This window comes from Electrophorus electricus, chromosome 8, assembly GCF_013358815.1.
Source record: "Electrophorus electricus isolate fEleEle1 chromosome 8, fEleEle1.pri, whole genome shotgun sequence".
Classification (NCBI taxonomy): Eukaryota; Metazoa; Chordata; class Actinopteri; order Gymnotiformes; family Gymnotidae; genus Electrophorus; species Electrophorus electricus.
The window spans coordinates 26,231,163-26,247,563 of NC_049542.1; the positions used below are offsets into that span (position 1 = coordinate 26,231,163).

A 16,401-nucleotide genomic window follows, 5' to 3' on the forward strand; every position below is an offset into this window, starting at 1 on the left:
CGTCCGGTCTATAAAGAACACTATGCAGACGTTCCTAGGTCGTGGGTATTTCTAGTTTAATATTTGATGTGGTTAGATTACAGTGGTAGCCATTCTTAAAGATCACATTATATTCATACACATTTTTATTCATACATACTTATGTGAGCAAGCGCTGTCATGTTTAAGAAAGACATTAGACGTTCCCCAAACCCAAACAAACAACCCAAGATGGTATATGCTCTGTTACCAAGACGCCAACATTCAAGTATACTCGGGATAAGTCTTTTTATTTTATTTTACACAGATATAAATGACTGACAGCCATCAGAGTGTAAAATTATAAATCAAACCAAAACAATTTGTCAGGCACTTTTGCTCAGTAATTCTCAATGGTTCTCATACACTTTCACGCATTCTAGAGAAAACCTTAAATGATAATGATATTATCAATGTCATTAGGCAGACCTTGGGGGCCAGATTTCTAGACCCAGATTATGGATAAATGTAAACTAAAAAGAATGTACCATGGAGATTTACCACTAGACTTAGTCCACGGCGGTGAAACCAGCCCTTGTTGTAAAACTGGGTAAATCACACAGAGTAGCCTAATTAACACATTACTTTTGCAATGGATCAAATTTGTTTCTACAAGTTAAATGAAAATTCTTGAATAGTAGACTTAACTGTTCAATGACATCTAACTTTTTATGACAGAAGGGAGGTTTGTATGATGCTCTTTATGTGTGACAGTAGAAAGGCCTGTATGATGATCTGGAAGAATTTTTTTCCTTAGCACCTACTAGAACCATTTGGAAAATACCAAATGCACCTTTCACCCATGGACCTTCTGGCATGTAATGAGATACTGAGGATAAGCCTGCGTGTCATTAAAGATGACAAAAAGCGTGGGGGATTCTGGTTTGTCCACTACACTGTGGTATCGGACAGGTATCCCCGAACCCTCCTTGAGTGGTGCAGTTCTCATTTCATGCTTGCCCATGGTGAAGTCTCCTGTCAAGACTTTGGCTACAAAAATAAACTTGTTTCCATCTACATTGGGAGGGGAGTAGGTGTCAGACACTGAAAGAGCAGACCTTACAGCGAAGTACACTCCCTGGCCATATACAGTAGCTGTAGAAGAGGGAGAAATGATAGATCAATTAAATACTAGAATTTACATTTATGGCATTTATCTGACACTTTTATCCAAAGCGAGTTACAATTATGACTGAGTATAACTTGAGTAATTGAGGGTTAAGGGTCTTGCTCAGGGACCGAACAGTGGGAACTTGGCGGTGGTGGGACTGGCAACCTTCTGATTATTTTTAATAGAATTTACTAGATTACTACATCATTTAAACTAAAATTACTCAAATAATATATGAATATGGCCCTGTGCAATTCATTTTCAAAGTGATTTGTTTGCTATCAGGAGTATAAATTTCTGAGCTCAAACATATTTAAAATTTATGATGCTTATTATGATGAACATAATTAAATCTACAATGACATGCATGGTGATCTCATCACAATACATTTGATTTCATTATTTTCAAATATTGATTTTAAAAAATCAATATTAAAAAAAAATAAATAAATACACCAAGCTTATTGTTCTTGATGTAGTGGAGTTTATGCTAAATGGCATGAAAATGTTATTTTGGCCAAAGAATTTCAATGCAAAAGTGTAAATGAAATGTACGTGAATGTGCATTTACGGCAGCTACATTTACGGCATTTTTTGTTGACACTTATCCAAAGTGACTTACTATTATGACTGAGTACAACTTTGAGCAATTGAGGGTTAAGGGTCTTGCTTAGGGGCCCCAACAGTGGCAAATTGGTAGTGGTGAGACCTGAACTGGCAACCTTCTGATTGCAAGTCGAGTACCTTAAAAGAGCTCTTTTAATTGCATGTTGGGTTTGTATTTACCATTTTTACCACAGAAGCTCCTGTTGAAGCCATGAATGCATATTTCCTTAACACTGGTCTCGCTGGTGCCATGGTAGAGGGTGCGCTCCACCTGTGGATAGGTGGTGCTCTGCTCCATGCTGGCTTTTTTCAGCCTGTACTGGTTAAACAGGAGTCTGTTCATAAGCTTCTCAACCTGCACATAAACAGTGAGTGGGTTAGGAAGGTGGCATGATGAGACAGCAGAAAGAATCATAGGCTACTGGGAATTAATCAGTTAATGTAAGCAGAGTAAATCTTTTAAACATTACCCAATATCTGTGGGAAATAAGTGGAAAAATCATCTCATATGAATATACAATCACAAATAGTAAAAGCAAAAGAACAGAACATCTCAGCAAATGTCCATAAACGTTACCTTAATGATTTTGATTTTGTTGTGGTATTCATGAATGGTCTCATAGAATTCCTTCACCACATCCTGAAATTCATCAGAACCTTCATCAACTCTGAAGGTGTCTGGCAGGTCTGACACCAGACTGTAATCCTCATCTAAAGAAAAATGAAATGGCACACATCCTTAACACATAAGAATGACTGGAAAAATCACAATGTAACACAATTAAAAAGTTTAATAAATAATTTCACTTCTTTATTATTAGCAATTTACAATGTTCACAATATAAATATGTTAATGTATTTATTTAACTGTAACATTACATTTAATGTAGTTTATACATGTTTATTGATTATTTTTTACCTTGCAAATTAGTTTGAGAGTCTTCTGAGCTGACGAGTCTTCTTGCAATGGACACTGACCTGCCAGACGACACACTATACTCTTTCATTTTCTCAAAGTCAATGATAAAAGGCTGATTATTGAACACAATGTCAGTCTTCTTCTGTTTCATCCTCCATGCATTCTCGATGTACACGGTGACCTCTGGAGGGTATGGCACCGCTGCTGATGACCCTGGCTCATGCCACACCCACTCTACGGTCTTCAGGATCTCAACATCTGAGCCTGTACTGGTGGCTCTCTTCAAAAGGTTCTTCAGCTCAGGCAAAGCTGCAGACACATAGTCCCTAAAGCCAGACACCATGGCAGTGGCTCCTTGTATTTGAATCTCCACGGCGTGCTTTCTCTTAATGAGGTCTACACATCTCTTGTGATAGGCTGAAAGCTTCCTCAGACACTTGTGCTCCACTTTTTCCTCACAATGCCTCATTCCAACCTTCTTCCCCAGAGCGATGTCCACTCTAACCAGGTCGTGGTTGTAGCTGGCAAACACCTGGATCTCTGCACAGTTGGCCATCTTGATGGCCTCCTGCAGGGACATGTCAACAGCCTTCTCCAGGAGGTGGTCCTCATCCGCTTGCATGGTTTCACCTCTGGAAAGTTCCAGAGCCTTCTGTAAATCTTCCTCTACATGTGCGCCAAAACTCTGACTGCTGTCCATTGACATCTGAATAGCCAGTGAAAGCGAGGCCTGCTCCTCTGGTGAGAGTGGGCAGTCTTCATCCTGCTTCGTTGTAGCTGAGGTATCCGTGTACAGGTCTATTTCCTCTGCCACCTCTAAAGTTTTGAATGGTTCGGAAGTGCAATCACCATCAATATCTGACAATATCCTCTTGGCTTCTTCTATATAAGCTGGGAACAATCATCATGTTAAGGTTAGCAGGCTTTTGGAGTGGATAAAAATTTTAAAAACGTTAGTTCACAGTAAATGTGTCAGAGTAGGAAAAATGGCACCTGTGGCGTATTGCTCAGCAGCAGTGGGGTCACTGGCTTTTAGGTCGGCCACCATTAAGGGCTGAGCAGAGGAGCCCCTCAGGAAGTTCTGAGAGGACAGCATTTTCCAGGCAAGCTCGAAGATGTCCTTAACAGAAAATGATAAATCAGAATCGGTGCAGCTTTACAGGATGGAAGTGACCTTCTAACTGGCAGTAAGTAGTGTTTCTTATGTGAGAGTCATGTTAAGGGGCCATAAAAAAGTAGCTTTTTAAAAAAACTTTTTTTTTTTTTTACCTCATTCTCCAGGGGTTTCCACTGCACTTTGTCCAGGCTAATGTAGACCTGAAACTTGGCCGTCATTTCTCCCAGGATGCTTGTACCTTCCTGTTCTAACAGGAACCGGGCAATGCCAGGCTGGCTGACAGTAATGGTCTTTGTGTAGGTTGAGGCAACCACAGCAGATAAAACCTCCATCGCTATCTGACATGCACTTGGATTTCCTTGGATCTGTTAGTTAAAGTCACATTAAGAGGGAGGAAAACTTTTATGGACTTTCTTTAAATTGGGGTTTATATGGGTAGGGGAACCCAAGTTGAAAAAAAAAATGCTGCTAAGCAGTTAATAAAAGATAATAATAATCACAATAACTCATAACTCAAAGCCATAGCTGTGACACACACTCTAACCTCTCAATGGAAACAGGAGGTGTGCTCCAGCTAAAAGTTTCTCTAAATACTTCACATGCAGCCTGAGTCACCATCACTGACCGCATTACTTACACTAAACCCGTCTCCTGTCTCCAGTGGGAGTATGATGACCTGGTCCATATCAGACAGCAGCTGCTGATGTTGCAGCTGGATGTATTTCAACATGGCTGGCTCCAGACTCAGCACAGCCTCTCTCTGAACAGGTGTGCTGAGGAACTGAATGATGCTGCCCTTTGCCTCTTCTTCCATGCCTTTCAGGGTTACCACGGTGATCTTAGCTTCCTCGTCCGTTACTTCAGCACAGCTAGTGCTCAGGGACTGCAGGAAGGTGGTCCACTCCTGACAGTATAGCATACACTCATACTCCAGCTCCACAGGCAGTATGAACTCAACAACCAGGGACTTTATCCTCTCACAGGCTTGGTTAACCATGTCGAGAGAATGCGAAGTTACAATTAAGATGCTGTCTGACACTGTGTATGTGCATGGCAGACCTTGATCTTTAAGTGATGCCAGAAGCTTGTTTTTAACAGCCTCCTTCTCAAGGAACTTGGCTTTCAGCCCAGTCAAGGGCACGTGATGCTGTGAGAAGCCACTGAGGAACTCAAGGAGCTTGCTCTTGAGCTTCTCAGCTTCAAGGTGGCCAGGCCCATTGATCCGGACACCGTCCTGCATGAGAACAATCTCAAAACTAGGGTGAGCCTTTCTCAGAGAATCCAGGTTACTCAAACCAATCAGATTAAGCTTGGTTTGGTCAGGCACACATATATTGAGGACTGTGCGTGCAGTGTCTTCCATGGTGTTATTAGCATCACTACTCCCCGAAGTTTTTGAGTTAGGAGATGCTGTAGTCAAGGATCCTACTGGGGTGACTGGGGTGGAATGGGGATCGGGTTGTGAGGTGACTGAGGGGAAAAGGGGTTCAGGTTTTGGGGTAGAAGCTGCCTGTTCGGTAGCCGTGGTGAAGGGTTGTGATGGGGCACTGGACACCAGATCCGAGGCGGCCACACTCTGGTCTGGGACAGAGTGCCCTTCCCAGTGGCTCTGATCATGCTGTGGCTCATTTGTTCCATTTTGCAAACTTGTGGATGACTCGACTGCCTCCAAGTGCAAAAAAGGAAAGTACGGTTTCACTATCAAGTCTGTTTCTTCAAGCCTGTGTGACCTCTTGAGCACACAATCCACAGCTGTTAAATAAAAAAAATACCAAAACAAAATTATCTTTATAAAAAATGAAACCAATTCCCCATTTACTCAGATTGCCTGCCTCAAATGTGTAGCGCTCATAGGATTCACTTACATTGTATATCTTTGAAAGAGACCTTGGCAAGCCCCTCAGCCAGCTTACTAACGCTAGTCACCTCTGCACCTCCCCCACGGCTGGTCCCAAAGTAGAGCGCTAATGTGTCGTCTGCAAGTGCAGAGGGGAGATTCTCCACCAAAATGGAATCTGGGCAGTCAACCTGTTCAAGAGTGAGTTTTGCTCCATCGAGTGTCCTTCTGCAAACTTTGTCGGAAATCTTCTGAAAATCTGCCATGTCACATTAAAAAAAAAAAAAGTATTTATGATTTTTTTTTCCTGACAAAAATTATTATTCAATACTTTTGATATAGAATATTTACAACAATAACTATATTCTATGTTGGATTAATCTGAAATGTTCTCAAGAGCATGAAATAGTGGAAATAAATATAAATGTTTGCAACAAGCTGCATTCGAAAAAAAAAAATTCAAATGTAAACAACAACAAAAACAAAATGCTTGACTTTTTAAGACGTAGAAACACAGCAACCACAGAATCTGAGCAGTAGTTACCCTCAGTCAAAGGTGCATGGAGGTGTATAAGAATCATATCCTTTCCAGGTGATGGATACAGAGTGTAGTTATCTGAGTCAAATCCAGTCAGGTTCTCCACGTAGAGCTCCACCATCTCCAGGCTCGTGTTGCGAGTCAGACCCCGCAACACAAACTTCCCATGATCCTTTGGGGGCTTCCTTCGCACAGCCAGTTTGGCGTTACTGAGGGTGTGGGAGTCTTTAGACAGGACTCTTTTCACATCTACACCAAGAAAGATGAATACAGCAAGTGGTCCTCTTACTTTATACATTCACCAACACACAGGATTATATGCAATAAATAATGCAAATATGATAAGTGTTAATGTACAGTTTCTTTTAAAAATGTATCCTGACATCGACACAGCCTGAATCCTGTCTTTGGACATTGTATCTCTGCTGTTCACTACATTCTAAAGGATATTTACTTACCCTCAATTTGTTCAAACACTAGTAAGGCTCTGTCACCATTTCTGTCCAAAGAAATAAGATTTCCTCCCCCAGACCTCTTGCTTTCAAAGTACAGCCACAGGAAGTCATCCTCCACATCATCGGGGATGTCAAGAACCTCTACACTCCTATCTTCCAGACTATCGTCACCCATCCTGATGATCAGGAAATGAAATACCACATGAAGTAAAGCATCTTTGGATCACATTATAAGTAATATTATTGGTAATTAGCCAATTCACTTTAACATCCTTTAACGTAAGAAAGAGCTCCTTAAAAGTATTCACATGAAATTAAACAGACTTGGCCTTGTTAAACATACTTGGAATGACATGGAATTCATGCATTAAAAATAACCTGACAGAGCTATTCTAGCTTGCAGGACCTAAACAAAAATTGTGAATGGATGTTGACTCAGTCTTTTTACACAGCTAGATATAGGTAATAGCATATATTATTTTACGTTTTAAAGCTAGTAACAATAAATTGAAACTGAAAGCATGATCAGACATATGAGCACAGATTCGTCTATACTAACTCAAGCTTCAGACTATGAAAACACGCACTGAACGTTTGCTTGCAATTTAAAAATACGTCCAGGATTGTAGCCAAATTGACGACTATGAAAAATTGAGGCCAATTGAGGTTATATTTTCATAAATCTGCTCACCTCAAACCTGTCTTGCTTCAGATCATGACGCACAAGCTACTTCCTGTTTATAGCCCTCGTTTTCTCGCTGCGCACAAAACAGTAACCGTATGTCTAAAAAGCCACTTTTTTATAGAGGAAAAATACTTATACAAAATGTAAAAATAAAATGTAAAAATGGCTAAGAAAAAAGTATTAAAAGCCAAATTAAATAAACATGTATTAACATGTAATTTAATATTAAAAATGACACCATTTACCTATATTGAACTATAACAGATAAAGTTATAAGAGATGATAGTATATGTCATTATGTTCATACTACAGTAATAAAATTCTTTAAATTAGTGTCTCTGAAATAGCTTACGCTATATACCACGCGTTTGTTCATCCACCAATCACAGAATGTTTCCGTGCGACGGCACATTAAACAGAACGCATGCGCGGAGTTCTCTGGCTAGCACTGGATAACGAGCACGCGTTAGAGGTGAGTTAGCAGGCAGGTTTTTGTCTCTGTTGTAGCTAGTGCTCGCAAAACATCTACTTATTATAACAAGGAACTGCATTATTGTACGCTACCCGAGCAAACTAAACTTCATTTATGTTGCTAAGTTGTTTGTTTGTTTTCCAGAAATGGATTCCCAAAAAGAATTGCAGCCTCCTAAACAGCAGCCTATGATCTACATCTGTGGAGGTGATGTTAGCCGTCTAAGCTTATGATACCGTCATAACACATGAGCATCAGTGGAAGCACTTCATCAAACTCTGCTTGTTTGTGAAGATGAATAGTTATGTTCAGCTTTGTATTAACTTGTTTGTTTTTAGAGTGTCACACTGAAAATGAGATAAAGGCCAGAGACCCTATCAGATGCCGTGAGTGTGGCTACAGAATCATGTATAAGAAGAGAACCAAAAGATGTATCCTTTCTCACAGTGTAAGATGAATGAAAATACCAGGAACTATGAAATGTGAAAATGTCTTGCTATGTGGCACAAGTGTTTCACTGTTATCGTTTAAGTGGAAAGATGCCTGCCAGCTGTGAGGGTCCTCTGTGGTTGATGTCACACTGTGCTTCTCCTGTCTCTGGGTTCAGTGGACAATGAAACTGGAAGCAGCACCACTTTAGGTTCCTGTGTCTGTGTGGCTCTAGGAGTTACGCTATGGTGCAACACCATTTCTCAAGCTCTGTTTGGGCCTTGGCTCCATGGTGCCTCTGCCCCTATGAGCTGAGACACAAAACAAAAGAGAACCACAAGTTCAGAGCACAAGACTATGAACTATTAAATCCAGAGGGGAAACTTGGGAGATAGGTCATCACTGCTGCTTCTTGAATCTGATGATTGTGAGCTACTGTTTTAAGATTTAGTTTGTCACTCATTTTGTAGTTACAAAACTAATTAAAACAGTGCAGGAAACACATTCCCCTTTAATTATGTTAACCACCCTAGTTTACATCTGCTTTATTTATAAGATGAGAAATCCAAGGGTTGGAGTGTATTTGGTTACAAGTAGTTTTTCACTGTGCAGACTAACTTTTTCTCCTTGACTCTTGATTCCAGTGGTTGTGTTTGATGCCCGATGAACTTTGTTTACATTCTGGATTTTCCTTCCACAGGCACGCTCAGTGTTTTTTGTTTTTTTTCTCCTTTTATTAATTCCTGATTTAGTTGTAAAATGTAGTACACAAGTTGAATTGTTAGTTAAAATCCAAATTTCTTACAAAAATTTTGAATGGTTGTCTTGATTTTAATCTTGTCCAAACTATACATTTTAGAGTTGCAAAATCAAAATATGCAAAAGAGTTTTTCCATCCCAATATCTGGGTCTGTATTGAACCTTTAGGCTTTTGCTGTGATCTGTGATAACCGAAATTGCAAAAAGAATGTGTAAAAAAATTTTTATACAAAGCTGTTTTTAGTGCCTGGCCCTGTTTTGGAAAAGAAGTAAAAAAATTGTTTTTTATATATATATATATATATATATATGAAAGAAAATGTGTACACCATTTACTAGTTCGTTTGCAGTATGAATTTGTTTCCTTTTAAGAATCAACTCCTGCCCTTTGGTCAAAACTAGGTCACTCAGAGATCAAAAATAGACTAACAATGTATACAGGATATAGAATTTAGTACAACTAACTTCAGATTACAAAAGTGGTACTGGTACAGAAACATAACAATTGACTATAAGATATATGGTAGCCCACTGGGTGCAGGTGCAGGTGTACTAAATAAAGTTAAGAGGCACAACTGACCTAATATCCATTATCCATAATGACTGAGTACCATCAGGCAATGATGCTCGGACATTAGAGTCAGACTAAATTAAACCGATCTGATCCTGTAATAAATGCAACCTGAAATAACATCACAATGTAATGTGAAGTAGGTCAAGTAATAACTTGTGTAAAGGGTTATATTTACATATCAAATTTATATATATTTTTTGTTAGGGTTTTATTGTATTTGGCAGGTATTCAGTGAAGTATGATTATAATTCATTTTGCACTGTATTTTTTAAATTTAGTTTTAACTAAAAAAAATATTTTTGTAATTTTTTAAAATTATCTACAGAATACCAAAGGTTTAACACCTGCCATGATTCATGTCTAACTGCAAAAGAATGGGTTCTAAATTTTTATTAATTTAAATGGTTAATATACTAACTCAGAAATTATATTGTGTTGAAGTGATATGGTTACTGCCAGTAAATATCTACTGTCCATGTGAAGTTGGCTGCTCCAACAAAATGCTGAAAGGCATAAACAGCAGTCCCTTTTCACCCCATTAACCCAAATGAAGATTAATAGTTCTATTTTGGGAACAGTCAGTTGGTGCTGGAGAAGAGAGATATGAGGAAATGCAGACCACAGTTTGCTTTCATATTCAAAACAGTACAAACAACTCGTGTGTGTTATTTATATATATATATAGAGAGAGAGAGAGCCCTGGGTGCCTCATTGTCAGTGATGTGACTGTCCTCTACACCATTAAAATGTGTCTAGAATTTCCCCAGTTGCCGGGTATGCAGAGAGAGTGGGTTCCCTGGAAACCAGCCGCCTCTGCAACGCCGCATTACTGCAGTTCCTCCCCCTGTGACATCACAGCCTGCTGAGCCTGCAGGGGGCGTGTCTTCCAGGCTCTGTACAAACCTGTCCAGTCTGGTGCAGGAAGAGTGTGAGAGGCAGTATGTTGAGGAGTGAGTGTTTTTGCATAATAAGAGTGCTGACTCTGCTCCATTAAAGAGAGGGCAAACATGGGGAACACACAGAAGAAGAGCCCTGGAAGAGGAGAAGAAGGAAGCCCACACTCCAAGCCTGGGACTCCGGGGTCAAGCAAGAGTTCAGCTAGCTCCAGGTCCCAGGAGTCGCAGGGGAAGAAACCTCTAGCAAACGGCTCTCACTCAGCTGAAGAGAACCGGGCGGGGGAGGATAGCCAAAGCTGTGGCCCAGGCGGGTGTGGAGCAGGGGGGGAGGGGGTGAATCTAGATGCCCCAGCTGGGGCCCTTCCACCTCCACTTGCCCGTTTTAAAAACGAGGGCAACATGCTCTTCAAAAACGGACAGTTCGGAGAGGCGCTGGAGAAGTACACGCAGGCTATAGACGGCTGCAAACAAGCAGGTAGAGGAGCAGAACTGGTTCAGTACAATTTTACCACACTTTAGAAAAAGGAAACAGTGATTCTTAATTATGAATCCTGTCAGTAACAGTCAGTTTTGATGTCTAGACTACACTTTAGGATAAAAAATCAAGAGGTGTTTTCTTATTTTAATGTGTTTTTTTAATGTTCTGCCTAAATTCACAAGCTCTGGGACATTTCAAAATTAATTTATACGAAGTATGAGCTGTAACGGCTTGACCCATAGTGTGTTGCGTAAGATATATGTGTAAGAGGTCAAATATCGAGTGAACAAGCTTTAACAGGATTTGATGCATATTTCTGCCACTTTTGTTGAGATTAAAGGAAGATTAAAGCAGTAGGATCCTCATTGTGAAAGGTTTTAGAAAGCATTAATTTTAGCAGAAGCGAAACAGAAATACAGAATTGTCACTCGAGTTGCTGAACTTCCTGTATTAGGAGTGTTTGGATATGACTACTGACAGGGCTTGGTTAGTGTGGTTTTAAGATGGACACAAATTGGTGATGCAAACTCATGAACTATGCTGAAAGTCATTTTATTCTGCTCATGCTTCCTGTCTCTATAACCATGGAGACTAACAAGCGTTCTCGTAGCGTTATAATTTCAGTGATGTGACTGTGTTGGTTGGCAGGAATCGACAGTCCTGAGGATCTTTGTATCTTGTACTCAAACAGAGCTGCCTGTTACCTGAAAGACGGAAACAGTGCAGACTGCATTCAGGATTGCACCAGGTTAGCCAAACACCGCCCACCATGTTCACCGATGCTCTACCACACACACACGTACACGTATGTACGTCTTGCCCAAAGTAGAGATCAAGACTATATTGTTACCATCTGTACTATTATCAGTGACTTAAGCATAATATTTACCAAACATGGATATTAGTTGGTCTAAATCTCATTGGAAGCTACTGACAGGCACATTCAACACTCACTGCCTTCTGATTATTTTGTCTCTGAGAGATTAGTAGACAACACAATTGGCTCAGCTAAAAAGAGCTTCACCTACACACCATCAACTGTCACTAAGAGCTTGTACCCTGTGAGATTTTCCATGTTGTTATTTATGTCATCAAACAAACTCAGTAGGTTATCTACTATACCCTCCATATAAGTTTTAGAAAAATTTATTATATATATATATATATATATATATATATATATATATATATATATTAAAAACACCACCATACTGTGATAACTAATATCAAATTAATCTTAGTCAGTTAGTCATAAGTGGGTATGACATTTATCGCAAACATAAATGTGAGAATTCACAGCTATGTGTAAGTTTGCTGTTTACTAAGATCAGTTTTCTAAAGCAGACACTTTTACTGTAGCCACACAGCTGCCTTCCTTGGTGATAATTAGAAATTGTTACTGAGTTAGTAAAAAACAGATCTTTTACTTTAAATTTGCTTTATTCAGACAAACATATAGATGTAAAAGTGCTTCTGTTTGCTTGCACAACTGACGAAGAAGCTCTGTCTGAAACATTTTTCTTGGAAATCCTTTTGTATTACTCTAAAATTGAATACATTTTACAATTAAAATGCAGCACACTGCATTAACTTCCTGTAATCTTCTCACCAAAGCCAAAGCACTAATACTGTTGTAGGTCCAAAAAAAATGTTCAAATTCCTGCATTTGACAGTCCAGTAAGAGAACTTCAGGAACAGAGGTCATGAATGGAGATTACTTCATGAGTCACCTGGGCGAGGTAATTCAGAGTGTGCACCTGTCATGCTGAGATCTCAGATGTAATCCCTCTCTTTCTCATCCCATTAACTGCCAGTGCGCTGGAGCTCCGCCCCTTCTCCTTGAAGCCCCTCCTCCGCAGGGCTATGGCGTATGAGTCTCTGGAGCGCTACAGGAAAGCCTACGTGGACTACAAGATTGTCCTCCAGGTTGATGTCAGCGTGCAGGCGGCTCAGGATAGTGTGCACAGGTAAATCCTGTGACAGCCAAAACCGTAGCATTGGTAGTGGTCTGTCCTTCTCCAACAGTAATAACAAAAAACATTAGGAAACACAGTATGTCCAGAAAAAGAAGGCAAACCAACATTCCAGATACTCACCATTCAAACACAGGTATAGCACAGTAGCCCTGCAATATTGGGGATTATTATTTTTTGTTAATCAATGTTGAGTAACTATTGGTTGTGTATATCGATGCTTGTGCTAAGAGAGGTTTCTGTGCTGTGACGTGCACCAGGATCACGAAGCTGCTTATTGAGCAGGATGGTACGGACTGGCGGGAGAAGCTTCCGGAGATCCCCATGGTCCCACTGTCTGCACAGCAGCACAGCAAAGAGGAGCCAGCCAGAGTGGAACAGGAGAAGGGTCTGTTCGTAACCCACACACACACACACACACACACACACACACACACACACACACCACCCTCTCCTGCTGCCAGAGCAAGTCTGGTTTTACTGAGATGCACCATTAAGAAATATGTTTAACCCCACTTATTGCTCATTAGTTTGCAACAAAGGGACGCTTCTGTTCCTGCATAGACTGCGCTGCTGGTAGGTTTTTATTCCAGCTCATTTACTTGCGTGACTTTGTCCTGTGTGCATGCCGTGCTCAAACAGACAGGCATTCAGACCAGTTTACACAGTGACGGTGTTTGTCAACGATGTCTATTAGCTGCATCCATTATTGACGAGCGTGATTGAATCGGCTGTCATCCATAATGGAACAGGAGGGCTCAGGTGTGCTCTTGGCCGCAGGACCGGCCGCAGCTCAGAGCCCACACCCGCATCCTGTTTACACTGGGGCATGGGCAGTCAAAGGCGATTAAAACGGCTATAGGTGAGAGTTATATTACAGAGATCTCTGTAAAGGTCCTTTAGAAGAGTGCGAGAAGTTTCGAATGAACTTGTGTGTGCATATTTGGAAAGTAGCAGCTCCCCTCAGGATCAGTACAGTCTCACGTGTCTGTCTAAAGCCTGCTTGAAAAGTTGCTAAATGACGTCATGTACCAATTAGCACATGTATGGTGTCATCGCATCGTATTCGTATGCTGCTTAGTGTCAGTACTTTACATCGTATGTACTGTATTCCAATTCCCAGTAACGCTGTTCTCGTTTAATTTTTCTGGCTTTGTTGTCAGACAACGGGATGAGTATGAAATGGTGATTAAAACCCACTCCATTAACACCACATGGAAACTAGCAGTACATATTAACCAAAGCTACTAAAATTCTGATATGACAAACACATTGTTGTCTAACAAAATCACCATACACATTATTTAAACTCACTGTCTGTGATTTCGGCTATATTGTATCATTGGCATCGAAGAAGAGTCAAAAGACATTTATGCTCAGAAACAGCTATTTATTACAATCAGCAAGCCAACAGAAATGTAAACTAGTTAGACAGAGGAAATGTGTGAAGGTACTAAAAGTAAAACACAACATGTATATGCCCACTACTACCAACACACCAATTTAAACTAAAAAGAGATGACTAAATTCATTAAACACATGCACAATTAAGCAGATTAAAACAACATTAATCATTACATTTCAAGCTAATAAACTGGAAGCGGGGAGGTACACAGCCTTCACGGTCATCCCTGCTCTCTCTCTTTGTCTCTGTCCATCCACGATGACTCACACAGCCCCTGCACAGTTCCTAACATGTGAGGGCACCCGCCACTCATGGTACCTCTTAACAGCCGCTCTCCTGGTCAAGCACAGGGCCTCAGAAGTGAGCACGTGAGCCATCCCTCACAGCTCCGGTACAGGGCAACAACAACTGCAGTTTCGCTCCTCTCACCTGCTTCTACTGTTTTGTGCTTTCTGCGCTCTGCTTCTCGTGGTCCACCAAGCAGCTCTGATGCTGTGGGTTCAGCTCCTGAAAAACTGCCGGAAAATGTTAGCGGTCCTGCCAGGGACCCACTCGTCGCCACAGACATCTTTACTTGTCTCCCTTTTAAACTCAGCATTTTCTTCCCGAGGACGAGCATGGCCCTTGCTTCCTTCCTCTCATATCCACTTGATCGCTTGTGATGGATTTGACTTGGAACGTCGCTGCTCCCCAGTCATCTAGTCAGCTGTATGTGATGTGAGAGAGCACATGGACAAGCTTGTGCCAGCGAGAGCAGTGAGCTGCTTTCTGCCTGCGCTGAATTCAGTCCAAACTCCACGATAACAGCTGAGTTTCTCAGCTGTGGTGTTGATGCTGAGAGCTGTTCCTTCCAGTGGCTGCTTACCCCTCACTGATCTCTGCTTTCGTTTCTCTGCTGGCTCGGGTTGGTGACATCGTTGGGAGCTGGGCCCTTTCTTCCTGCACCACTAGATGCTTCTCTACCTCTCACTCGGGGCTGCTCAGCACATCATCTCTTTGTGGAGTTCCTCTACTGCGTAATGCTGGGTGGTTCTTCGTGGCAACACAGTGCTGAAGATGAGTTCTGCTCTCTCTGATTCCTCCACGACTACTGCATATGCTGCCTCAGTTTCTCTGGAAGAAGCCCGGTATGACCGTTGAACCTTTGGGCTCTGTTCCATCATCAACGTGCTTATCCATTCTCCCTGCAACCTCCACCTCTCCGAAAGCAGCTATTTGACTGATAACACTGACACCATCTGCCCAAAAAATTGTCAGATATTGTCAGGACTGTGGTCAGCAGCACAGGTCCAGTGACAGATCCTTGAACACCTGTAGTGCTTTCCTCTCCAGTGCCAGACAAAACTGTGTTGGGATGACAGCCACTGCTCAGCCAGGACCCTGAGCATATACAGTTGTGTGCAAAATAATAGCAGTGTGTTTAAAACAACAGAGAAAAAGCTCAATCCTCATAATAGCATTTATTTCGATATACACAAAGGCACTGGGAGCACTGCACATACAATTCCAAAAGAAAACATGAATGAATTTTTAAACTGAAAGTGAAAATGAAGAAAGAAGAATAATGGCTGTTCAAAAAAATAGCAGTGTCTTGATTTTCATTTACAAATTTGAATATTTACAGTATAAACAAAGTTTCTTACATATTTAGCTTTTCTCTTGATCACTGAACTAATATTTAGTTGTATAACCTTTATTTCTGATAACTGCTTTACATCTGTGTGGCATGGAGTCAACTAACATATGATACCTGCGAACAGATATTCCAGCCCAAGCTGACTGGACTACATTCCACAGTTCTTCTGCATTCTTGGGTTTTGCATAAAAAAAAACAGCATTTTTGATGTCATTCCACAAATTCTCAATCAGATTAAGGTCTGGGGATTGGGCTGGCCACTTCATAACATCAATCTTGTTGGTCTGAAACCAGGATCTTGCCCACTTGCTGGTGTGTTTGGGGTTGTTGTCCTGCTGAAACACCTGTTTCAAGGGCATTTCTTCTTCAGCATAAGGCAACATGACTTCTTCCAGTATTTTGATATTCAAACTGGTCCGTGGTGCCTGGTATGCGATAAATAGGTCCAACTCCAAAGTATGAGAAACGTCCCCATACCGTTATGCTTGCACCT

At 41.0% G+C, this 16,401-nt stretch overlaps 3 protein-coding genes across 3 annotated transcripts in view; 2 read left to right on the plus strand and 1 right to left on the minus strand.

The window, feature by feature from the left end:
• Nucleotides 1-35: 35 nt before the first annotated feature.
• On the minus strand, nt 36-7,377 carry parp10 (poly(ADP-ribose) polymerase family member 10). The gene is made up of 11 exons (XM_027003932.2): nt 7,293-7,377; nt 6,605-6,777; nt 6,153-6,395; nt 5,637-5,867; nt 4,409-5,523; nt 3,924-4,136; nt 3,648-3,774; nt 2,655-3,545; nt 2,313-2,446; nt 1,916-2,090; nt 36-1,113 (listed from the first exon to the last, which is right to left on the minus strand). The coding sequence occupies exons 2-11, from the start codon at nt 6,774-6,776 to the stop codon at nt 815-817; spliced, it is 3,600 nt and encodes a 1,199-aa protein (XP_026859733.2). The 5' UTR covers nt 6,777; nt 7,293-7,377; the 3' UTR covers nt 36-814.
• A 305-nt stretch (nt 7,378-7,682) lies between these two features.
• Nucleotides 7,683-9,253, plus strand: polr2k (RNA polymerase II, I and III subunit K). The gene is made up of 4 exons (XM_027003933.2): nt 7,683-7,758; nt 7,903-7,965; nt 8,097-8,189; nt 8,832-9,253. The coding sequence occupies exons 2-4, from the start codon at nt 7,905-7,907 to the stop codon at nt 8,852-8,854; spliced, it is 177 nt and encodes a 58-aa protein (XP_026859734.1). The 5' UTR covers nt 7,683-7,758; nt 7,903-7,904; the 3' UTR covers nt 8,855-9,253.
• Nucleotides 9,254-9,855: 602 nt separating this feature from the next.
• spag1a (sperm associated antigen 1a) overlaps nt 9,856-16,401 on the plus strand; it is a 13,115-nt gene continuing 6,569 nt past the window's right edge. Inside the window, exons 1-4 of the mRNA XM_035528957.1 lie at nt 9,856-10,891; nt 11,543-11,642; nt 12,709-12,861; nt 13,128-13,255. Coding sequence (XP_035384850.1) covers nt 10,528-10,891; nt 11,543-11,642; nt 12,709-12,861; nt 13,128-13,255 — 745 coding nt within the window. The 5' untranslated portion in view covers nt 9,856-10,527. The remainder of the gene's footprint in view (nt 10,892-11,542; nt 11,643-12,708; nt 12,862-13,127; nt 13,256-16,401) is intronic.

Bases quoted from the DNA above. Each gene is read 5' to 3' on its own strand.
- parp10 (XM_027003932.2), bottom strand. From the start codon at position 6,776: ATGGGTGACGATAGTCTGGAAGATAGGAGTGTAGAGGTTCTTGACATC. The intron at 4,137-4,408 runs GTAAGTAATGCG...TTTAACTAACAG, and splicing joins AGACAGGAGACGGGTTTAGT to ATCCAAGGAAATCCAAGTGC. The intron at 1,114-1,915 runs GTAAATACAAAC...CCTCTTCTACAG, and splicing joins GAGCTTCTGTGGTAAAAATG to CTACTGTATATGGCCAGGGA.
- polr2k (XM_027003933.2), top strand. From the start codon at position 7,905: ATGGATTCCCAAAAAGAATTGCAGCCTCCTAAACAGCAGCCTATGATC. The intron at 7,966-8,096 runs GTGATGTTAGCC...GTTTGTTTTTAG, and splicing joins TATGATCTACATCTGTGGAG to AGTGTCACACTGAAAATGAG. The intron at 8,190-8,831 runs GTATCCTTTCTC...TCTTGATTCCAG, and splicing joins TAAGAAGAGAACCAAAAGAT to TGGTTGTGTTTGATGCCCGA.